The sequence below is a fragment of the Aphelocoma coerulescens genome, chromosome 11, assembly GCF_041296385.1.
Source record: "Aphelocoma coerulescens isolate FSJ_1873_10779 chromosome 11, UR_Acoe_1.0, whole genome shotgun sequence".
NCBI lineage: Eukaryota > Metazoa > Chordata > Aves > Passeriformes > Corvidae > Aphelocoma > Aphelocoma coerulescens.
The window spans coordinates 14,651,710-14,674,541 of NC_091025.1; the positions used below are offsets into that span (position 1 = coordinate 14,651,710).

Consider the following 22,832-nt stretch of genomic DNA (forward strand, 5'->3'; position numbering starts at 1 on the left):
ATCCAAGCAATCCGCCGCGGGCACGCACCCCAGGAGGAGCCCCGGGCGTGGATGGGGATGCCGCAAACAGCAGCGGGCTTATTGCTGAGCGCTCAGGTGCTTCACAGGTACTTCCAGCGCCGGCCGGCAGCTCGGACGGAGCGGCACGGGCAGCGAGCGAGCCCGAGCAGCTCCGCAGGTCCCCGGGGCGGCGCCGGGCGGGGCCTGGAGCGGGGGGCGGTGCGGGGCGCGGCCGCGGGCGGGGGCCGGGCCGCGGGGCAGCTGCGGTCGGGGCCGCGCATCCATCGGCCGGGCGGGGAGAGGCGGGCTCGGGGTGCCGCCGCCTCCGCCGTGCAGGGGCAGAGCCCGCGACGGGCGCACGGCGGGCGCTGCCCGGGCGCAGGGAAGGGAGGGGAGGCTCGTCCCCGCCGCCGCCGCCGCCTCCGCCTCGCTGGACCTCGCGGCGAGCTCCGGCCGCGGAGCGCTCCGTAGGATGGGGCTCGGAGAGGCGCCCGGCGTCGCCTCCTCGCTCTCGGGCTGCGGGAGCCCCCACGCAGAGCAGGGCAGTTGAATCCCGCCCGCGGCGGAGCGAAGGAGCGGGACGCGATTTATTGCTGCATTCCCAGAAACGTCGCTTCCACCTGCGGGCGAGTTTGAGCAGCTGGCTGTGGATTTTATATTTGCTTCTCCGCAAACCGAGGTGAGCCGGGAGGCTTTGGCTTTTTGGGAAGGTGCCCTGCCCCGGCCCGCTGTGTGCGATGGATTGAGGCGTGCCCGGCTGCGCCCCCAGCCAGGTCCCCGCCCGCAGCCCACATAGATGCGATGGAAAGTCTGGGGCTGTTCTGCACCCTTTGTTACCTGATGTTCAACGCTCCTCTGCTGTTCTCTGTCACCGGTGAGTAGGAAACTTCGGCCTCTTGCCGCGGCGATGCGCCGCTCCGGGCACAACTTGCTGGCGGGAGGCTGCAGGGCCGCCCGTCCGCAGCCGAGCTGCAGCCGCCGCGCCGCTCCCCGGCCCGGCCTCCCCGGCGCGTTCCCAACGCGGGGCTGGGGGCAGGGAGCTGCCCGGGCGGGCTCTGGCAGAACAAGGTGGCACTGTTGGGCCGCAGCTGCCGGCAGCGCGCAGCGGAACGGAGCGGGGCGCGGCGGGCGCGCAGCCCGGGACGCTGCCCGCGCCGCTCGGCGGGAGGGGACAGTGGGACACCGGTGGCTCTGTATCAAGCCGAGGGCTTTCTTAAAAGGACGAGGGGGTTTAAGGTCCTCTTCCAACTTTCCGCTGAAGCCACCGCTGCGGGGTGACAGGGGTTGCCTCGGCCCTGCCCTGCCCCGGGTGCGCAGTCCTGGATGCTCTGCTTACCCTGTGGTCCCTGGGCTCCAGGAAACCTGTGGCGCGGTCAGTGCTTAGCCCTTGAGCTGAAGCAGCTCACGTTAGACTGAAAAGGACTGGGCTTGTCTTTTAATCTCTCTCGTTAATCAGCCCTTGTAACTCTATCTTCCCCTCCCAGCTACCTTTACTGAAGTTCCCAAAGATGTGACTGTTAGGGAGGGAGATGATATTGAGATGCCTTGTGCTTTCCGAGCCAGCGGATCCACCTCTTACTCCTTGGAAATCCAGTGGTGGTACCTTAAAGAACCAGCCAGAGAACTTGCACACGAATTAGCCATCAGTGTCCCCGGCAGCAGGAGCAAGGTAATACATTGCTATGGAGATATATATCCTCATCAAATGCAACGTGCCTAGGTAGTGATCAGAATAAACTCAGCATTCCCAGAGTGCTTCCTCTGCCCAGTGCCAGCCACCAGTAGGAAGCATCAGAGTGCCCAGGCTCTCCAAGGAATGCAGGAGTACAGGGCATGCACCATGAGGGGCTTCACATCAGGAAAAACATCAGTGCTTTAAGGACTGTAAACAGAAAATGATAAATGTCCCACTGCAAAATCAGCAGTGAGGTCCCAAGAAAGGCAGTGACAATAGCTGTAGTATGAAGTGTAGACAAGCAAAAACCAGTGCTTCTGTGGATTGAGCCGGGTGTCCCTGTAAAAGGTGGGAGAACGTCTGCTCACTGATAGTGCAGAAAAAGGCATGAGAGATACACCTCTCTGTTGGTACATTAACGTGGCATCAGTGTGCATCTACAAACACATATTTACTTGTACATCTACATACTTGTGTCCATATGAAGCTCAGCAAGACGTTTTCAGTCAGATGTAACAACTAAAATGCATAAAGCAGAGTTAAGTCTTGCATGCCTTTTCCCCTCCCCCTAGGAAGCTGCTTGGTGTAAGGGTAGGCTTTAGTCTAAATTTTTCAGCTTCATTTCCCCAGTATAAGCCAGTCATTCTACAGCCCCCCCCAGAGCAAAGACAACTTGCAGGTGCCAAACAGGGCTGTACAAGGAGTGGGCTAAAGCCGGACTGAGGCTGTGCTGCCCTACTGTGCAGGACATGTCATCCTCTCCAGGCCCCATCCTCTGCGCCAGCAGGGTGGCCCACGGCAGCCTCTGTGCCAGTGCCAGCTCCCCTCTCTGTGGCACGCTTGTTTTCCTGCAGAGCTCAAATAGAGATGCAAAGCATACAGACACTGAGCTAATGTGATGCCGCCTAGCTGGGGAAAGTGTAAGTCAGTTGTCAGACTGGGAAATAAATCGCTTGGATTTAAATGTCTTCTTTAACCTTATATAAAAACTGTGAGCTGCTTTTACAATAAATGATGACAGAGCAAGCCTGGAGAATGATGACCGTCTCCCCAAGAGGCGTATCAGTGAGGTCTGAGGCATCACTTAAGTTTACAGTGGTTGGCTGGAGACAAAAACATAACCAAATATGAAACGTGCTGCGTGATACCTGCTCCCAGGGTGTTTCAGGACTGAAGCTCTGCCCTGAGCCATGCAGGATCCAGCTTGCCCAAGCCCTTCACTGCTGTGCTGCTGGTAAAGCATCTTCCCCAGTGTTTGTCAGTGACTGGGAGCAGCAGAGCATGCAACAAGCATTTCTTTGGCTGCTGTTCACACCCTTGGGGAAGGCAGCACTTCTGTGGGGCACCATGGGAACTTTACCAAAACAGTCCCCCCGGCTGAGCACTGGTTTGCTGCCTGCCCCATCACCTGGGGAATTCCCCTGAGCCGCACCGGCTGTGTGAATGGCAAGTGGAGAAAGTTGCATCTAACCATGTTCTGTCCTTCCACTGGGGTGGGAATATTAACATTCTGTTGATGTGGTGGCAGTGCTGAGTCTAATTGCCCTTTTTTTCTGTTCTTTTAGGTAGCAAATAAGGATGCAACCAAAATCAGCGTAAGTGCAGCTCGAGATGGGTGCACACCCCTCCTCCCATGCTCGTGGGATTTACAGCATGCCCCCCTCATTTCCTGACACACGAATGCAGCTGGTCTCACTGGCAGCCGCGCTCCTGCAGCACGGCGGGAGTGTGGCACGTTTCCCCTCCTCAGTGTGCCGTGGCTCAAGACGTTGTTACCATCTGTTGCTGGTTTTGCGATCACATCTCATTCCTTGCAAATCCAGAGGAGGTGACGCTTGCCTTACAGCCCTTCCTTAGCCACGTTGGGAAAGGACTGTGGGCCAAATCAGAAGAGAATCTCCCTTTTTTTTCCCAGTCTTCTGCAACCCCCAGTTGCCTGAGGCGACCCCCTTCTCTGGCCGTCCTGCAGGAAACACGCCCCTGTCCTTTGATGCGGCCCCGCTGCCGCTGCCCCTGCCCCTCTCCGCGGTGCTGAGGACACAGGGCAGCTCCTTGGCCGCGGAGGGGGGAAACACTGCCCAGCCGGGCTTGACTCGCTGCAGCGGCGAGGGGGAACCCCGGGGGGCTGCGCTTTCCTCAGGCGGGGGCTCGGGGCGGTTCGTGCGGCCTGGGGGCTGCTCGAGCCGGGGGGGCGAGAGGACACCCGCGGGGGGTGGCGGCAGAGCGCTGGTGGTGAGAGGTGGGAGGCAGCCTGGGAACGATGGGTACAGGGTCTGATTCTGGATAACCCCCGCCAGGTGGGGCTTTAACAGCGAGGCGCTGGGCTCAGTGTCCGCTGATTTGGGGGAATTAGCCCCGGTGCCGTGCTCTCGGCAGCAAAGGGCACGGCGCTGGGGCCGGGGCTGCAGGCGGAGGGCAGGATCGCTGCCCGCCGCTGGGGCCGGGGCTGCAGGCGGAGGGCAGGATCGCTGCCCGCCGCTGAGGCCGTGCCGGCCGTGCGCTCTCTTGCAGACGGTCCGCGTCCAGGGCAACGACATCTCGCACCGGCTGCGGCTGTCGGGCGTGCGGCGGCAGGACGAGGGCGTGTACCAGTGCCGCGTGTCGGACTACAGCGACGACGAGACGCAGGAGCACAAGGCTCAGGCGCTGCTGCGCGTCCTGTCCCGCTTCGCCCCGCCCGACGTGCAGGCGGCCGAGGCGGTGTCGCACATCCAGAGCGGGGCGGCCCCGCGCCGCCACGGCCCCGCCGCCCGCCCCACGCCGCCGCCCGGCCCCGCCAAGCGCCCGGCCCCCGCCCCGGGCGGCACCGCCAGCGCAGCTGCCAGCACCGCCTCCGCCTCGACGGCCGCCGCCGCAGCCTCCTCGGCCTCGCCGCCGCCCGGGCAGGCCGCCATCCTCCGCCAGCAGCACGGGTCAGGTAGGGCGGGGGGCGGGAGGGGACCCCTGTTCCCGCACGGCCGTGAGCCCCGGGACCGCCACTCGCTTGCGGGTCGGTCGCTGTGACCCCTCTGCCGCGGCGGGACTCTCTCTGCGACGCTGGGTAATCGTACCCAAGTTTGTTGGGAAAGTGTAGTTAGGTTGTCCCAAAGGCTGGGATTGGTGCCTTGCCCTGGCCTGGGCAGGAGTGAACACAGGCACCGGGCTGGGGAGATGGGTCTGAGCACAAGGCTGGGACCCGCATCCTTTTGGTAGGTGCAGTGGGAGACCCCAAGTTCAGAACCCCCGTGCAGCTTTTCGGGTGCAGTGTTTAAAACAGTAGGTGCAGCCTCACGTGAGCGAAACGCCGTGGATGTTCTGCAGAGAATTTAGATTTGCAGAGAATTTAGATCAGCAAGTGGCTTACAGGGCTGGTTGTCCCAGGCAGATGCAGAGCCTGTGCAGAGCAGGATGTGGATTCAGAAGAGAAATGTCAATTGCTGTGTAATGAGCTCCACATTTGAATTAATGGCAGGATAGGAATTGGAGATACAGTGCTCTATAATATTTTCCAAATGTAAACATCATGCTAATACTGATTGTCTATCAGTTAATACTGTATTAAGTTATTAATGCCACATTACCATATTGCGGCTTGCCAGAGAAGGCAGTTATAAACCTTTATTTATCTAATGACAGGAATGTCTGGGACAAGAACATAGTCTTAAATCTGAATTGCAAAAGTGTTTCAAGCTTCAGAGGTGTAATGCTGCTCTGGCTGGGCTTCAGCTCCCCTCTCAGCCACTGTCACTTAGCTAACGTTGAACAAATGTCCCTGCCAAGTTATCTGTGGAAGAAGGGAAACAATTTTATGCCACTGACTGTGCAGGGAAGGCCCTGAGCTCCCCTCTCTGCTGAGTCTCTTCTGACGCAGATTCATAATCTTCACGCAGGGAAGTTCACACTTCTTCCTGATACTTCTTCACACTTTCTGGGCAAACAGTTGCAGGTTTTGGCTCACAGTAATGGAAATCATTTGTATATGGGTCACTGTGACCTGCTGATGCTTTACAGGTGCTGTTTTATCTGGCTACTACCTTTTCCTGTTTTCTGAATAATTTAATTTCTTCCTTCTGTAGAAATACATGTTAAAGTTAGATTTTACTCCTTATCATTCCCAAGACGAACCTGGTTGTTCATTGGTGTCTAGTGGAAGATACAGTGATAATTCCTGAGATCTAACTACAGGTGCTTGTGGGCATTTCAAGAAGTTCATTTTGCTTTTACTGAATCCACTGATTCCAAGAAATTAAACCAAGCACTGTAATGCTCACAATCTATTGGTTTTTTGTTTGGAAAGATCTGCTTTCCTCCCCCGACCCTAGGGCTGGGGGTTTTTTTGGTGTTTCCTCTCCACTCTGTGACTGTGGGAATTCTTGCAGTGTTTTCCATGCTGACAGTAGAGGCTGGGTTTAGGACTGGCAGCAGTGTGCACCCTGCCTGCTGAACCCAGAGCTTATGTGCTGCATATGAACTAAAACCAGGACGGTGGAAGTGCAGTGGGCTCGGTTCCACGTCAACAGATGGATGCGAGCATGCGCCGCCAAGACAGTATGTCACATATGCCTCTTAGGGCAAGACCTCCTGCCCAGATCAGCTAAACTGCTGTCTGTCCTGATTTTTTACATGTCTGTGGTTTGGGATATGGCACTTCTGCATCATTTCTAGGCTGCATTAAATTCTGAAAATGAACTGTTAGCACTATGGCCAGCAGTGGAGGTAATGGAATGATTGAAATCGGTGAAAAAGGTAGCAGAATACAGAAAAACATTTAGTGGGGGTCTCCAGATGGAGGCTGATGCTGAGAGCTACAAAACTGGCTAAACCAGAATTTGGTGCTGTGAGCTGCACACTGGTCTCTGTGAACACTGCCACTCCGTGGCAGCTCCAGTGCTGGAGAAAGCCAAGTCAAACCGTTCCTGTTCCTAGTACTGACTCAATGAGGTGTAAACCAGCACCTGCTTTTGTCCCCATAAGAGGGGGGTAATTACTCTGCTTGAATCAAGACGTCCCCGAATAACAGGCTTCTCCCTGGTTTGTTGTAATTTCTGTACCTGTGGTAGTTTGGAACTGCCTGCCATTACTTAGCGATGGAACGTGAACCACAGCATGGCTTAGCAGATTTGCAGCTGAGAAGCTTGACCCTCAAAAATTCCTGATTTGGGTGCCTTCTGGACCAGAGCTGTCTGAGTCTTGTTACCATGAGATGTCTCTGGTTGCTTCTGTGAAGCAGATTGCTGCTGTCCCAATCCCTATCTCCTCGGTGTTTTAGTAAGGCTGTCTGGGCCAAGGGACTTGGTTTGAAGCAGAGAGACAGCTTGGTGTAGAGGCAAGAAGTCTTCCCTAGACATGAATATTGCATAAAGACCTGGATAAAATACTGATACGGCAGTCAACGTGATGAGGACTTGCAGGGATATCATCTGCTTTTGTGAGGAAATGGAAGACTGGGGTCTCCAGTGCTGCCACTTGGGTTGGATAAGCACTAAAGTTTCTTCAAAATGTCTTAAAAGAAAACTACATCTCTGACCTTCAGAGTTTCCCATTTGTGTGTTAAAGTGGTGTTCTTTAAAGCTGTGTTAGGTACAGTAATTATTGTTCTCCATAAAGAATGCGGTTGCTTTATAGGAAATGGGGTTTTTTTCCCCTTTTGTTTACTTCTGGGAACTAGAAGCTCTGTTTCAAGTCCACCCCCTCAAAGCAGTGTTGTAACTGGTTTTCCACACAGTAGGGCCAACAAATCCAACTAAACCTTTGTTCATGTGGTGTTCACTGCAGGACCTAACCTTGTGTTGCTGTATGAGTTATATCTGCATAGCAGCAAAATACATGTGCTCCCTTATCCTATTTTGAGCTCCCTAGCACACACACATAAGTACTTGCACCAGATCTGTGTGTAATAATTGAATAGTCTAATACATTTAAAGTGTTTAACATTCCTAAGTCTTTTCATTGTACGCAGCGATTATTTCCTCTGTATAAAAGCGGAAATTTGGTCGAACAATGGATTTGCCATCAGTGATTAAGAAAACCCTCCTTTAAGACACTGGAGAGCTCTGCCTAAGAGCTGATGGCATGGCACTAGCTACAGTGTCCTGCATGAATTGGCCTCTAATCCTATTTTCCTTGAAATAGAAATCTTCCCAATACTTTCAGTGTAGTAAGAGATGGCCTCTATGTGCTTGGATTCCAATAAACGTGATTATAGATAAAATGCTATGTTGGGATGTGCCTGCAGGGTTTTTGTTGACTTCAGTTGTCCTCCCAGTCATGCATGCACCATGGAAAAGTGTGATTCTTCACATCTTCTAAGTGAACTGAAACATGAATTTATTAGAATAAACATTTCTGTTACTGAGATTATCTAAAGAGCAGAAGACTCTCATCTGACAAACTGGGTATAAATAGAAAATCCATTGTTTCAGACATGTCATCAGAAATGGTATTTGGCTGAAGTTTGTGATCAGCATTATGGTATATAAGGCAACAGAGCCAGTGTAACAGAAAAATTGACTAATATGACACAAATATTAGCTACTTAAACAGAGTTTTATCTGTGATGTTAAAAGAACCGTATAAAAAGTTGGTGCTGTGATCTTGTGAGTCAGAAAGGTTACTGCTTGTCTGGCAGCAAGGTAAACTGAAGTGCAAACCCAGAAAATGGGATTTGGGCTGTGAGGAGACAAAGATCTGCTGGCAAGACTATTTTTAATACTGTCAGAGAAGCAGTCATCCATGTGGTTCTAAATGAAATAATATTGACCTTTTAGTTTAAATGCTTGTACATAAATGAAATCTTACGCTGTAGGAAAAAAATTGGGGTGAGCAAGTGAAAGTGTGCAGAGTTGTTTCTGTTTGGAAGTGCTCCTGGGTTTTACTGGGTAGAGTACGGGGGATGTAGGAGCATCCCTGAGTGAAACACACAGTATCTCTGTCTCAGGAAATTTGTAGTCCAAGTGGATGAGACAGATAAATGACACAAGAACAATAACTGACTTTGTTGAGTCGTGTGACAGCTGTGAAATTAAATATGAAAACCTAATTTCAGATCTTCTAAATTTAAGTCCAGTGCCTTAGTTGTGAGACTAACTTTGTCATCTGATGGTGAAGTAATAAACTAGGATCTTCATACTGACCTCTTGGGAGGGAAATTGACTGTATTATATCCTACCAAATGGTCTCCAAAATGAGTGCCTGTGTATTGGCTTGGGGGCAATTTTTAGTTTAACTTCTGAGCAGAATGCAGATCAGACATTGCAGCTTCCAAATTCCCTTTTATTTGTTTGATCTCTAGCCTCAAAGCCCAGAAGTGAAAGCTTTAAATAAAATAAACAAAGATGGGAGTGTGAAACAAGAAGCTGTGATTCATTATGCTTAGAGTGCTCTAGGAGGGACACAGGCTCATGTGTTATGCAGAGATGAAGTAGTCATAGCAAGGAAGAACATAAGTCTTCACTTCATGCCTGTCCCTCCCGTCCTCAAAGCCTTTTATGTGTGAGGCAGAGGGAGCTCTGCTCCTGGGCTACCTGGCCCAAGATAAAGCAGCAGGTCCCAGTCCTGCAGCCTCTGTGCCCGTGCAGCTCCCGGTGGTGCTCAGAAGAGCAGGGCATGCACAGCCAGCCCACCTTGAGGCAGGAGACCAGGTGGAGACTTAGGTCTCTGCTGTGCCCTGTGAAGCAAGAGGTCTGTCTTTGCAGCTTAGAGACAGGCAAGGAAGGAGCACAATGTTTCATTGAGTGTGCTGAGCTGGTTAGGGGAACTCTGTTTGGAGGGGCTGTGGTTGGGTTTGGACTAACTTTGGGTAAGGGCTCTCCTGGCTTGGTCAGAGCTTGAATGACTCTTCTAGTTTGAGAAACAGCCTGTGGAGCTCGTTTAGGTTTGATAGATGAATGTTACATGAAGTAGCAAGAAAGGAAAGTCTATGAGGCTGCTTAGCCCAGGCTCCCTGCCTTTCCCACTCGGTGATGTGTGGGTCTACTCCACTCCCCCTGTGCTTTTTATGAGACTATGTATGAGCTCCACTCTGTTGTTACTTGTAGTTAAATGCAACCTGGGTCACGTCACATTTTCCTTTACATTAAATAAAGTAGCAAGACAGAGGCCATAACTGAATTATCAGGCTGACCTCCTAAATGTCACTGGATAATAAACATGCAAAAAGAATTCTCATTAAATACACATCACTAGCACTTTAATATCTAGGCAAATTAGACTGCTTTGGGGACAAGTGAGGTCAAATATCTTCTTTTGTGTCTGTGTAATATGGATTAATTCTCGAACTGGACAAAAGCACTAACTGCTGTACTGTGTCACCTCATTATCTAGGGCAGAAACAAGCTGTGCCTGGGTGTTTTTGTACTGTGGAAATGCAATTTATTTGAGTAACCTTCTTTCAGTGGTTCTTGCTTGTTCCCCAGAGGACAGACAAAACTGTACTAACCTATTCTACTCCAGCCTGTGCAATGCCCTTGAAGAAATCTGAATATTATTTGAATTTCTTTGATATCTTGAAGTTATAGATGAAAAAAGTTTCTAAAAATATTACTAAACGCAATGAAGGGGGTATTCTAGGTCTTTTTAATGAATGTGGAAGCTGTACCTAACACTGGTCTAGATTTCTATATAAGATTGATTCATTAGTGACTGAAAATTAGAAATTTATAATAAGAAAGGCTCAGTGCACCCACATGTATTTTTGCCTGAGCAAACCGCATTTTGGGCAGGAATATACATCTACTGCTAGTTCTTTATACACAGTTTCAATAGATACTTTGCAACGTGTAGTCTTAGTTTGCAGAATCAGCTAACTTTGTATCTTTTATGAGGCAGTAATTGTTACTCACTCCCCACCTCTGCTATACTGATGCAGCTTTACTGACGTATAAACTAATGCCTGAACTGTTGTGGATTTATATAGGTCCCTAATAGTTTAAAACTTAGCAGTCGTGGCACAAAGAAATGCCCAGACAGCCTTACTGGTACTGGTTTTGAGAAGGCTTTTAGTAGCATGGGCTGTAGGTGGAAAGCACACGTCAAATAGCCTCTGCCAGGAAATGAATCTTACAGTAGTCCTGTGTAGGTGTTTCTTTTTTACTTAAGAGAGCCTGACAGGACTGTGCTGGTAATAAAAGGGAGTTGCTTTGGGTTTTGATTTAGCTTTGCTAAAGCAGTAAGAATGCTGTCAGGCTCACTGTTGCTGTTTACTATGTGTTTTTTAAAATTAGATAATGGTAGAGCAGTCCCATATGTCAATAATAAACAGTTCAAGTAGGTTTGGATTGGAAAAAATGGGGTTGTCAGCAGAATGGTATTATTTGCCACAACAGCAGCTAACAACCAAGTACTTTATATTGCTAGGCTGTTATCAGTTGGGAGGCAATTTTATTAGCTGGGAAGAAGAGCAGTTTGGCAGAGCAGCAGCCGTGCTCAGTGGAGGGGTCTGTGCGAGCCAGCACGAGGTTGTGCCGCGGTGGAGGAGGGAGCTGTGCTCACGCAGGGACACTGAGCATTCCCCAAATACCTGCTCTCACCCTGCCCATGGCTGTGGAGCAGGGCATCCCTGTGTGTGCAGGGAGAGGCTGCTGGCTTCCAAAGTTGGTAGAGCACAGGGAGGTCTCTAAGGGACATTATACTCTGTGTCTGTCATTTTGTTACCATGCTCTTGGTAGTGTTCAGGAAACATGGGGATGTGGCACCTGAGGACATGGTTTAGTGGTGGACAGTCTGGTGGTGCTGAGTTCATGGCTGGACTTAGTGATCTTAGAGGTATTTTCCAACCTCACCAATTCAGTGATTCTATGGACAAAATTCATCAAACTGACATAATCAGAAATAGTTTACTGCTTTATAATTTTTACAATTGGTATGCTAATCTGAATCCCTCTCATGCCAAGGAGCTGGAGATTTCACATGTACAGAGGGTATTGAGGAATATCCCATGTCCACAGTTTTGTCAAATAACCCCTTTCTGGCTTATTCTGCAAAGCTTGGCTTCCCTTACATGTAGGGCATAGCAAAGTCTTAGTTAACGAACATCTAGCAAATATCAATCACTGGAAATGTTTGGAGACTCTGTGTATTTGTGGGTCAGTCCCAAAATCCCACTATTGGTTTACAGCAAAAACGTGATCCCTCCTTTATGGAAATCACAGGCTCTGTTTTTTTTTCAGGCACATGCTCTCAATACAGCCATTTTCCATGTGTCATCATGTATTCTGCTAATGCACTTAACTCTGTTCTTTAACTATGGACAGGATAGGGTTATTTCAAAAAAATCCTTAATCTGCCCTTGCATCTGCTTAAGTTTAGTAATTCTGATTGGAGTGATAATTACAACTACATCAGCAGCTTGCTCCTAATCCTGATCAAAATACTCTAAAAGACAGTGAAGTGAGAACTACAGTGTCATCGTCTTTATTTTTGGGTTGCAAATATTTGCAGCTTGTATCAATTACAGAATGTGAACCTGTGGCTCAGTCCAGTGTGACTCTTACTTCCAGTCTTTTCATAAAGTGCCAGCCTGTGGAATTGTGTGACCATATCTAGCTTGCCTGCTTTTCTGCAATATGTCCAATATTTTTAGTCCTCCGACTTATAATACAAACCCTGAACATATGGCCCAGACTTGCTTCAAAGTTCAGTAGCTGAAACCAGCTCCCATTATTCTTCATTGTCTCAGGATCTGGGCAGTTTGAGTTGTGCTTTTGCTACTTGTGTCTACAGATATGCTCTGGAGTTTCTCACGTACTAGTACAGAAGAAGTGTAGCACTGGCTACCCATTTACCACCTGAACTACCACTAATGCAGTTAGTTATTTTTCTATATGTTTTTGTTTAAAATTCATTTTCTACCAAACCTCATTACAAAGAATTTTGTATCTCTTACTATTCAACTTTCAAGGAGTGAATTAAGGGTTCTTGGTTTTGTTAAGTTAATTTTAGATCATGGAACTGCAGAAAATTCTGGAAATTAAAACAAATTCATAGTTGCATGGTTTGAGTGTCTTAATAAGATGTTTAGTGAGGAGAGATCATCTCACTGATACCAAAGCAGAAATCTGTTTATGTGAGGGTAATACAAAGTAGAAACCAGCTGCAGGTCTCAAAAGAGGAAAGTTACTGGCTTATTTAAATGCAAACCAATAGAAAATATTTAAACTGTATAATCTATATAGAATTAATTGCTCCTTTTAAGCATTCAGGATGCATTTCTGTTATCCATTGACACCGTCTACAGCAGCATTTCCTTTTGGAGCTTGTTATAAATTACTCCTGGTGTTGTCTTGATGTTATTCTTTAATTTCTCCACGAGTGGATATTTGGAGTGGTTGAGTGGTTTGTTTGTCTCCAGTGTAGAAGGCATCCCAAGAGCAGCCCCTCAAGGGCCTGGCTCCCTCAGCTCAGCTGCTGCTCTGCTGGGCTGTCTGTGGGCACTGCCCGCCCTCAGCACAGAGGTGTTCACAGGCAGATGTAGCGTTTGGAGAAGCAGAGGGAGGTTTTGGTAAGAGTGCTGATTGTTCTGTGCACTTTTGGCTGCCACAGAAGGGAAGTGGGGATATTGAGGGAAAATGTTTCCCATATTGTGCAGCCCTATTTCTTGTGACTTTAGTGGGAGATGATTTTTTACCAGCCTGTTGGAAATGAAACTGCGTATTTCTCTGGGAACCTAAAAACCAGAAATATTTCTGTATAAAAGGTAGAAGTATTTCTTGCTTCGTAGCAGATATGCATTTCCCTGTATCCATCAAATCCACTAGTTCAACAGCCCCTCTGTTTGTGATATCTGTGTTTAATATGAAATTGTTGTGCCTTGCAGACCTGCAGCAGCTGTGGAATGGGTCAGATCAATTGTCCATTTAATCCTGTACCTTATGTCTAATGATGTCCTTAAATCCAGGAGAGGGGAAGAGCCTCTGTAGAGGATAATGGAGCACTTGGCTGGTCCGTGTACCATGAGCATGTTTGGAAGGGATTGTCAGCACTAATATTTTAACAGCAATGTGGCTTTAATGAGTCTCAGTTAAAATGAGCTCTATTGATATCAAAATCTGCCTCAATAGTTGCAGGTGCCTTAAGAAACACATCCCCAGCTCCTCTACCAATGCCTGTGTCTGTTCTGTCTCTGTTCTGTCCCAAAGGCACTCACACATTGACTTCCAGCAAAGCACTGCAGTGCTTCTGAAAATCAATACTGCAGAAGGAATATTTTTATTTTCTTAGCTTCTTATCAGAACCAAACTTTTATTTCTGCATCATTTCCTTGGCATGACTACACCCCTTCTCATTACCATCCAATTTATTTGTTTTCTAATCTGTAGCCTCTCTGCTACCGTGCTAAAACACCAAAGTCTAAAACACCAAACCACTAAAACACCAGTCTTCTGTCCTAGGTGGGCTTTTTGAGTTATCACATCAAGAATTGTCAAAATTAAGGACCAGGCTGCTACAAGGAATTGGCCTTTCTTCAAATACACATATTTATTTTTCTACCTATTCTGGAAGTTTGCACTGTGCTGCCCTGTATGCAGCTTCTGCAGAGTAATCAAGCCTTAAATTCTGCCTCAGCTCATTGTTTTCAGGTGAGTTTAGCCCGGCACGTAAATAGATACAGGTGTGGGCAAGTAAAACATGCTCATTTCAGGTGTGCCAAATACTCCAAATGCAAAATCTTATTTGAAATACTAAAGCCTGTTGAATTTCCAAAATTAGAACAGGAGAGGCTTCTTGTTACTCTTGTAACATGGTGTTTTGGCAGTTCACCTCTAAATATAGGCCTGAATACTGCAGTGGATATCTTGAGAGAGAAGGTAGAAAAACAGTGAAACTCAGGTGTATTTGAGAAGACCTAAAATGCTGACACAGTTGTACAAAACTCTGGTCAGTGTCTTCTGGCCAGTAAAATTTCTTTCAGCTTCCTGGGGAGTTTGAGGCTATGGTGTGGATAAAGAAAGTGAAATTGTGGGCATTTTTATGAAGGGTGTGGAGGATAATGTTGATAGTTTTACCTGTCTCTGTGAGAAGATTTATTCTTGACCTTAAAAACCTTGATACCGTGGATGAAGGAACAAAGCAGAAATCACAAGCTTCTACCTGCATGTTGTGTAGAAATAAAAACATATACTGACTTCTGTGAGGCATTTTTTTGAGATGAGTTATGGAAAGCTGTTCCAAAACTCAGTGAATCATAAATAAAGATGTGTAGTGGATAGAAAACTAATTTTGTCATTATGCCTTCTAGGCAGGTTCAGTGGCGAGCAGATCCCATGCAGTTGCTCATAAATATGTGGGAAGTCACCACTGCAGAAATTAGCTACACCAAAAGGCAGCTGAGGAGCTGTTTCTGGTTGTGCCTGGGCAGGATGATCCACAGCCAGATGAAAGCCAGGAGCAATGGGGACACCACAGTTCAGTATTTTTTTTCTGTTGTACAGACACTTCTTTGAACAAAAACACCTCCTGTTCCATGCAGTTCTCTGGGGTTGAGCTAGGAGAGTCTGCTAAAGTCAGCACAGGCTCTGCATGCACTTCTGCACAGCATCCTGGAGAATTAGCTCTTGGGGAGGAGTGGGAAGTTTAAGGCACTGGGTACAAAAACATTATTTTAAAAAATAGCAAAAATGCAGTGTGTGGATTGTGTTGGTAGTACTTAAGAGTGGAACGGTGTAGACAGCTTATAAGATCTTTTCTCAGCTGTGGAATAGTTCTAATGGGGTGTACCTTATTATCTCCTTGGTTGAGTAAGTGTATTGTGACTTTAGTAATTTCAGTTAAACACTTCTAAGAAGCTCTTAAGTCTGAAGTTGTGTAAATTCCCTTCAATTCAGTGTAAGTGCTCCAAATATATGTCACTGAGTGACAATTTGTTTTGTCTAGGAGGTTATTGCTTGCAATGATCCTTGACCAACAACCCATGTAGAATTCCATTTTTTCCATAGATACCAGAACAAGAACATGTGTCAAGCACAGTCTAAAGTTTCTGGACTGAGAGGATAGATCAGTCGATATGGTCAGTTTGATCCCTCACCTCTTAATGAAATGCCAGGTTTGAGGGCTTTAATTGGGCATTGTTCTGTAAGGAAATAGGCCAAGGCTAACAGGTCACTGCATAAAAGGCAGTACAGAGGAGTGTCTCGTGACACTGCCAACCAGGGCCCCAGCTCCATCATCAGTAGGCAGTCAGATTTGAGGTGTTATCTCATCTTTCAAGGAAAATAGGCTACTGATGTCTTTCAGCTTTTTATTATACGGGCCACTGCATTTTACCACCATCTCAGAAAGAGACATCAAAGGACTTTTCAGATTCTTTCTAGTAAGAAAAATAGGTGACTGGTGGAAACCGTGGGTTTTGACCATTGGTTAAATATAGCTTGTAAAAGAATCACCCCATTTTTTTCTGTGTGTCACAATTCACTTGGTTAATTAATGTTTGTTTCCAACTGAACTGTTTTAAGTCAAACTGTAATTAATTCTGGCATAAAAAAAATATTAAATAGAAAATTGCAGTAAAACAATATTATGTCATAAATCGAAAAGAAGGATGAATGATGCCAGAGAGCAATTCACCGTACACAAAGAGAACAATTTGTTCTTGTTCTGCATGGTGGTAGACTTTCCCTTTTGGCCATGATGATATAAATATTTTAAAAGCAAAGTTATAAGTCTGTATAGTGATAAATAAGCTTGCAATAAAAGAACATCAAATGAATATTCAAAGTACCAGTGAAATGTTTTCTTGCAAGTGTCTGTAGTTTCCAAGTAACTGTGTACTCCTGATTTAGAGTGTCTGGGTAAAAACTCTCTGTTCTCACACCTGGGTCAATCGTGCGTCCAGATCCTCATGCTCAAGCCCACATTTTGTTTGTTTACATCTACAGATGTAGCAATTTATTAACTAAAAAGTCAAGATTACCACTACTGCAGTAACAGCAGAATTGAGGACACTAAGTTCAGTTTGTTTATAATCAATGGCTCAGGTTAACTAACCAGAGAGGACATACTGAAGTTATTTCTCTGGTCTGCTTATATTCAGAGGGAGAATTCTGAAGTTCTGTGTGTCCAATACTGCCTGAAGTCTTAGAGCAGAACAACACTGAATCAGTATGAAAAAATAAGCTTGTATGTGGTATTCAGTAAGAATAATTGCTTTCAAGTTATGTTTTAAAAATATGTTTAACTGCTGAGATTCTGTTAACAGACTCTAAACTCACATTCTGCTATCAAAGAAAATGGAGAATACAGGTTAAAAACAACAGCAATTTCTACAGAAGGAAAAGACAAAATTTGGACTGTTGATTTCACAGTTCTGCATTGAAATTTAAACTGAAACTAGTACATAAAGGTAACCAACATAGGAATTATTTTGGTGAGCAGGCACACAGGTGCTGCAAGGAGTTGTGACTAATATTGCTCTCCCTTCAAAGCAGAAATAATCCTAACCTGGTGTTCTGGCAGCCCTTCAGTATCATGGTTGCAAGAGCACTTGAGCTTCAAGAGCCCATTTCTTCAGGTTGAGTTTCTGTGTTTCCAGGGGAATTCCCCCTCACAAAAGACATCTTGCTGTCTGAGTAACTGGCAGCATCTCAGACTTGAGTCCTGTTCATTGAAAGAACAAGTTCAGCCCTAGCAGAGGGGTTCTCATCACCCTCAGGTTTGATCATAATAAATATCCAAGGCCAGCTCTTCCCTGTAGTGCTGGGCAGGTGGGGAATTGCACAAATTTGGGACCACTGAGCTGTGTGTAGCTGCCAGGAGTGTGGGCTGCTGCTGGGCTGCCCCTGCCATCCCCAGGCACGGGGGACAGTGACAGCACGTGGGGACTGTCCTGGCCTTCTTGCAGCTGTGCCATGTCCCAGAAGGGAGTTGACAGCCATCTGACAGCTTGGGAATGGGGACGTGCTGATGGAAGTGTGGGTCCATTGGGCCTGTGAGTGCAGTTTGTGGGTAAGATCTGTCTCCAGCTACCACACACACGTCAGGCTCAGAGACAGACAGACAGCAGAGCTCCCCTCCAGCCTTCCCAGTCAGCTCTTTTCTCTCACTGGGGTAGGTAGATTTGTGTAGATTTGCTGTGTTTGGGGTTGGTGACTGTCCCTGTGCTGGCTGGGAACCTGGGCTTTGGCAGCTGTTGTGCACTTCCCTGCACACACTTTCAGTGTCTTTTTGCAATGGGTTGCAACTAACTCCTTTAGTTGCTGGAGTTAATTGTGTTTGTTAATGATTTTTCAGCATTCAAAACAAAAATCCTGTACTCATCTTAAAACCTTGCTGTTGCTATGTAGGCAGTCCTTAGCACATGTTTGTGCATGCAGGGATTTAATTAAAACCTTAATAACTAAATAATCACCACGCAGTCTGGACGTCTGTGAGATAGCACTGTGGGGACATTTCTTGAGTTCCTCAATTGCACACCACATTGCTATGTACTATTTTTGATACTGGGTAATCATGCTCCAGCACTGCTGGTGAGGTGTATGTAGATTACGAGGCAGCTGGAGCAGCGAGCCCAAGAGCAGTGCTTTGCTCAGGCACCGTTTGAGGCATTTCCTTTGATCATGCCACTCACATGTCCTAGAGACCAAGACTAAAGTATTCACATTATGGTACCTGAAGTGAGTTTCCTAAATAGAAGTGCCCTGATTACTTTTCCAGGGACACTGAACACAGAAAACTTAAAAAATAAGTTTTCATGCTTTGCAAAGCATCTCTGACAGTCTGGGTGGCAGTCTGCTTTGGGCATTGATTACTCCTGTAGGTCGGGTGTTCAGCAGGCCTTTCCCCAGGTGCCCCTCTGCACTTCAGGTGCAGGGCAAATTCCTGCTGGACTCCTGCTTTTGCATGGAAACGTCCCACATCTGTCATATCCATTTCTGTGCTGGTGACAACTGCACATGCTGGTCCACTCATGGCTCAGGAAGGTGTCCCCTGTGGGCATTTGGGCCCAGGCAGCCGCTGTGGCCCAGCCTGGCCTTATCTGCATGGGCTGAGCCAGGCTCGGGGAGTGCCAGGCACCGATGTCCTGCCCTGCAGCAGCGGCGTGGGCTGCACTGGGGCACCAGGGCTGCTCCAGGGAACAGGGCCCTTTTGCCTGTGCTGGCAGCACAGCTGTGACCCATTTCAGAGGTGGCACAGCCAGAGCCTCATGCCGTGCCTGTGTGTCCGTCCTGCTCTCTTGGCCAAGAGCCCTCAGCCCCACGGCTCAGCCCTCCCGTGCCAGGGAGAGGGGCCACACCACAGCGCGCACAGCAAATACCTTTCTGTGTCTTTTCAGCACACATCGCTAGAAAATAAAGAAACTGGGCAAGCATCTTGGTGTAAATGGATGTGAGGCAGGGTAACTGCAGCATGGCCGTGGCTGCCACTTGTTGCTGTGAGCAAATGCCTCAGTGTGTGTCCTGCCCAGGGAGAGCCGTGTCCTGCCCCGTGAGTTACCTCACCGCAGCTTGCTCTCCTTGGGACAGAATGACGGTAACAGATGTGTTCCACACCTGACCTCTGTTTTTCTATAGCTCCTGAGCACATTTTTAATTTAAAATTCTGCTCTTTCCTATAAAAGGTAAAGAAGATGTCAAGGTCTTGCTGTTCCCATTCCAAATGAAATGGGTTCATGTCCTGTTAATCAAGAAGTACAGCCGCAGCATTTGTCATTTCCCTTTAAAGTAATGGGTGGTTGATACCTGTCATTTCTCAAGAAACTATATACCAGATTATGGTGTATTTATAGAAATCTCAATTGCTGGTAACTTGGCTGAAGCCAAGTTTAGGCATACCATTAGTAACACATAATGAAATGACCTAAGTGAAGTTAGATTTGGGAGGGGGAGGAAAAAGCTATTTGAGTTGGATAGCTTGAGGATGCTGTTTTACTATTAAAATTAAGCTTCTGACCCCTGGCACTGAAGTGATAAAAATGAATCTTCCTATATTTCTCTTCTGCATTTAATCTTCTATATTGGAAAAGATAAAAAATCAAACCTCCTTCTCTCCTTTGTCTCTTTCTTTTCTAGGTACAGGACCTATTTATGCTACAGACCCACTCCTATACATGTCCCTGTTAATACTGCATAAGCTTGTACATTTATTAGTAAACCACTGACGGACTGCTCCCTCCACTCTTCCTCAGCCAAACAGAAAGGAACCTATTTAATAACAAACAAAACCCCTGACAAAGAAATCCCTACAGTTTTAAAGATGGACAGAAAGAGACTGAAAGAAGCATGATAAATTCTACATGGGGGGAAAAACATATTTTTGGGGATGCCACAGAAAAGTAAACCACATAGAATAATGCATCTAGTTTCCAGACTCTATGGTGTAAAGCCCTGCTCTGTGCATGGCACTTATGATTTCTCTATTTTAATGTAATATTTTTTCTTTTCTAAACCTTTCCTCTGACTCTTCATTTTGCACGAACTGTTGAGCAGTTATCTTTATGACAATATGTAAAGATGTTGGGTCAAACCCTTCCTAAGAAAGGAAATATTTTTAGTAGATTATTGTGTTTAGGGTTTTTTTTGGATTTCCTTTTTCTTTTTTAATTAAATTATTTCTTTTGGAGACATTAAAAAGGTACATCTTACCATAATTAATATTCACTGTCAATAATATTTATTTTTAAATGAAGATTGGAAACAAGGTAAGACATTTGTTTATAAACTGTATTGTATATTGCTGAATAACAGTTGAATAAAAAGATTTTGAAATAAAGTTTTTACAGATGTGTATGCCTTTCCCTGTGTCCTGAATGTCCCTGAGAAGGCTTGATGGCTGTGTGAGTTCCCTACCTTGTTACAGCACAGAGAGTTGAGGAAAGACACAGCACAAAATAAAATTGAAATCAGTTCTTTTTCAGACACCCTCGCATAGTGCCAAAGCCCACAGCAAAAAGTGCAGGCAGCCAGTCTTAGGCTGCAGCTGCCTTTTCCTTGGTGACACCAGTTATCTCTGGGTAGCCAGGGCAAGATCTGGTAGATGGACAGGGGGACACTGTGTGGCGCTCAATGTAAATTGCTTTGGTTTGCCCCAGGCTTCTCTGAAAAAAAGGTGAATCAAGCAGTGGAAAAGAGAAATAAATCATCCTGGAATGTTGTATTCCGTAGTTCCAAGATTTGTTTAACATTTATTCTGTTTTTTTTAAATGCATAATTGTGTCACTTTTCTTATCCAGGTGAGCTTTCTCTAAAGAAGCTTTTTTACAGTAAATAGAGCAAATTTTTCTGCTCCAAAATGCTTTTCTCAAGTGAGCCAATAGGATGACTTTACTGGGTAAAGAAACATGACCTTCGTTAGCTGAATTTAGTGAAGTACCTTGAAATTTCCTATGTCTGACTATGACTCTTACCCTGTCATTTGTGTGGCATTTTAGAGAGGAGCTTCCTTGTGGGAAAGGTGGAGTGGCAGCTCCAGTGGCAGCAGGACTCTGCCTGCAGCAGCTGCAGAGCAAACACAGGACATGCCACTGCCTCACCTCATACCCACGTCCTTTTCTAGAAGGAGGGCAGGAAGGGATTGTAATTTTCTCAGATGGTCAAGATTTCCTTTTTCTAGGGCTGCCAATAACAGCCAGGGATTTGTGCCACTTGCACTCACTGGGTTTGAGACCAAGCAAATCTGTGTTTGATATGTTCTACACTGGTAGTAAAAGCCTCTTGTACTGGGGCAAACTCACCATGGGAATCCAAAGGTGGTAAAATCTTTGCAGTAATGTTCATTCCATTACTGCCAGCTGTAGGATCCCGTGGATTTGGGAACAATCCATAATCCTCCCACAAAAAGCTGAACTGCTCTTTGGAAGAACTCGGAGCAGGGTCGTTGTTTTGAGCCTGGAAGTGCATCAGAGCATGAGACACTGAAGAACACAGTCCTTGGCTTCCATGTGCACACAGGAGGACTTCTAAACCTGGAAGGGACAGATAGGTGGGAAAAAGATTTGCATGTTGGACCATGTCTAAACTAATACCAGCATTCCCATCTGGGAATTTGCTCAAGGACACTTACTCCAGCAGAGGTGTGTGGGGAGTCTGCAGTGTGACGAGAGCTCTAACCCTTCAACCAAGGGCTGGTCATGCAAGTGAAACCTGCCTGTGTTTGGACTGGGGGTCCTCTGGCCAGCTCTTCATTGCTGCTGCTGTTTTCTCAAGGGCAGGGAATATTTCTCAGAGCCTCAAGTTCCTTCTGAGGGAGAGAACTAAAATTTTTCCAGAAGAAGGTGAAGAAAATGTGTCTAAATTGATCTAAATAAATAGCTGAGGCTTGAAGCAGTGAAGCATGTCTGTCCAGGAGTAGTTATGCTTCTATTTCAACTTCAGCCCTACCCTAGGTGGTCTTCAAGTAAACAGGTATCTGCTTTGCTCTGATACTTTGTTTCATCACTTAGCGAGCACATTGTATCTTGAATTACAGACTCTGTGCTTTGGAGGAAATATATCGATCATCTTGAGTTTGTCCTTCCTTTTGTAGCCTGTTACCTGCAATGGCATGTGGCAGCAAGTTTTGGGTGCAATGACAGGAGCAGAATTACCAAGGTCTTTTAGACTTTAATTACATTAACGGTGAAAAAATATTAAATCTACAACTAAAAATAACTTTTTTATCCTTTCTGAGATCAGAATTAAGTGTGCCACAGTAGGAATAACTATTCTTAGATTCCAATTCACCATAAAACCTCAGAAATAACTAAACAATAACCTGAGGATTTGATGATAAATCTCTTCTAGCAAGAGCAACAGGCATCTTTTCTTTCCAATGAAGACCTGTACACAGGCAAAGAGAACTTGTTCCCAGCACACAGGGTAAATTCAACAGGTGAGTAGATTGCCAAGATAAGCTGGCTTTACCTTTACCTTCACTATATTTCTGCCTTTAAAAATGTGCAAAATGAGTCCTTCAGGTTTCAGGGCCATGGTTTCCACATTCAGGCCAGCTCTTTTTGGCAAAATGCACATCCTATAATTGTCTCCATCTTCCTATAGTGCAGGGAAAATAACTGGCTAAAGAGGAGACTGCAGCTTTCAGTACAGTATTTTGTCTTTAAAAAACACTTAAAGGAATGAGAAACGTTTTGAAGAAAAATTGTAAAGAATGTGGAGCCTTATTGCTTGTGAGTGTGTTGAGAACTTTTGCTAAAACATCTGTCCTTTGAGAGTGCTCTTTCTTCTGAAAAGGGCAACTGCCTCACTTCTGCTGA

At 46.4% G+C, this 22,832-nt stretch overlaps 1 protein-coding gene across 2 annotated transcripts; it reads left to right on the forward strand.

Moving 5' to 3' along the window:
- Positions 1–593: 593 nt before the first annotated feature.
- On the forward strand, positions 594–20,314 carry VSTM2B (V-set and transmembrane domain containing 2B). Of its 2 annotated transcripts, none has more exons than XM_069026718.1 (5): positions 594–679; positions 1,485–1,669; positions 3,241–3,270; positions 4,187–4,592; positions 19,654–20,314. In XM_069026718.1, exons 2-5 carry the CDS (start codon positions 1,541–1,543, stop codon positions 19,740–19,742), a joined length of 654 nt encoding a protein of 217 aa, XP_068882819.1. In that variant the 5' UTR covers positions 594–679; positions 1,485–1,540; the 3' UTR covers positions 19,743–20,314. The 2 variants fall into 2 exon arrangements, with proteins under 2 accessions (XP_068882819.1, XP_068882818.1); XM_069026717.1 differs by having other exon boundaries at positions 614–874.
- The last annotated feature ends 2,518 nt before the right edge of the window (positions 20,315–22,832 follow it).

What these genes read in the sequence shown, in the direction of transcription:
- VSTM2B (XM_069026717.1), top strand. Translation starts at nt 802, where the DNA reads ATGGAAAGTCTGGGGCTGTTCTGCACCCTTTGTTACCTGATGTTCAAC. An exon ending in TCCCCGGCAGCAGGAGCAAG is followed by an intron (nt 1,670 to 3,240) that starts GTAATACATTGC and finishes CTGTTCTTTTAG; the next exon opens with GTAGCAAATAAGGATGCAAC. An exon ending in CCGCCAGCAGCACGGGTCAG is followed by an intron (nt 4,593 to 19,653) that starts GTAGGGCGGGGG and finishes TTTCTTTTCTAG; the next exon opens with GTACAGGACCTATTTATGCT.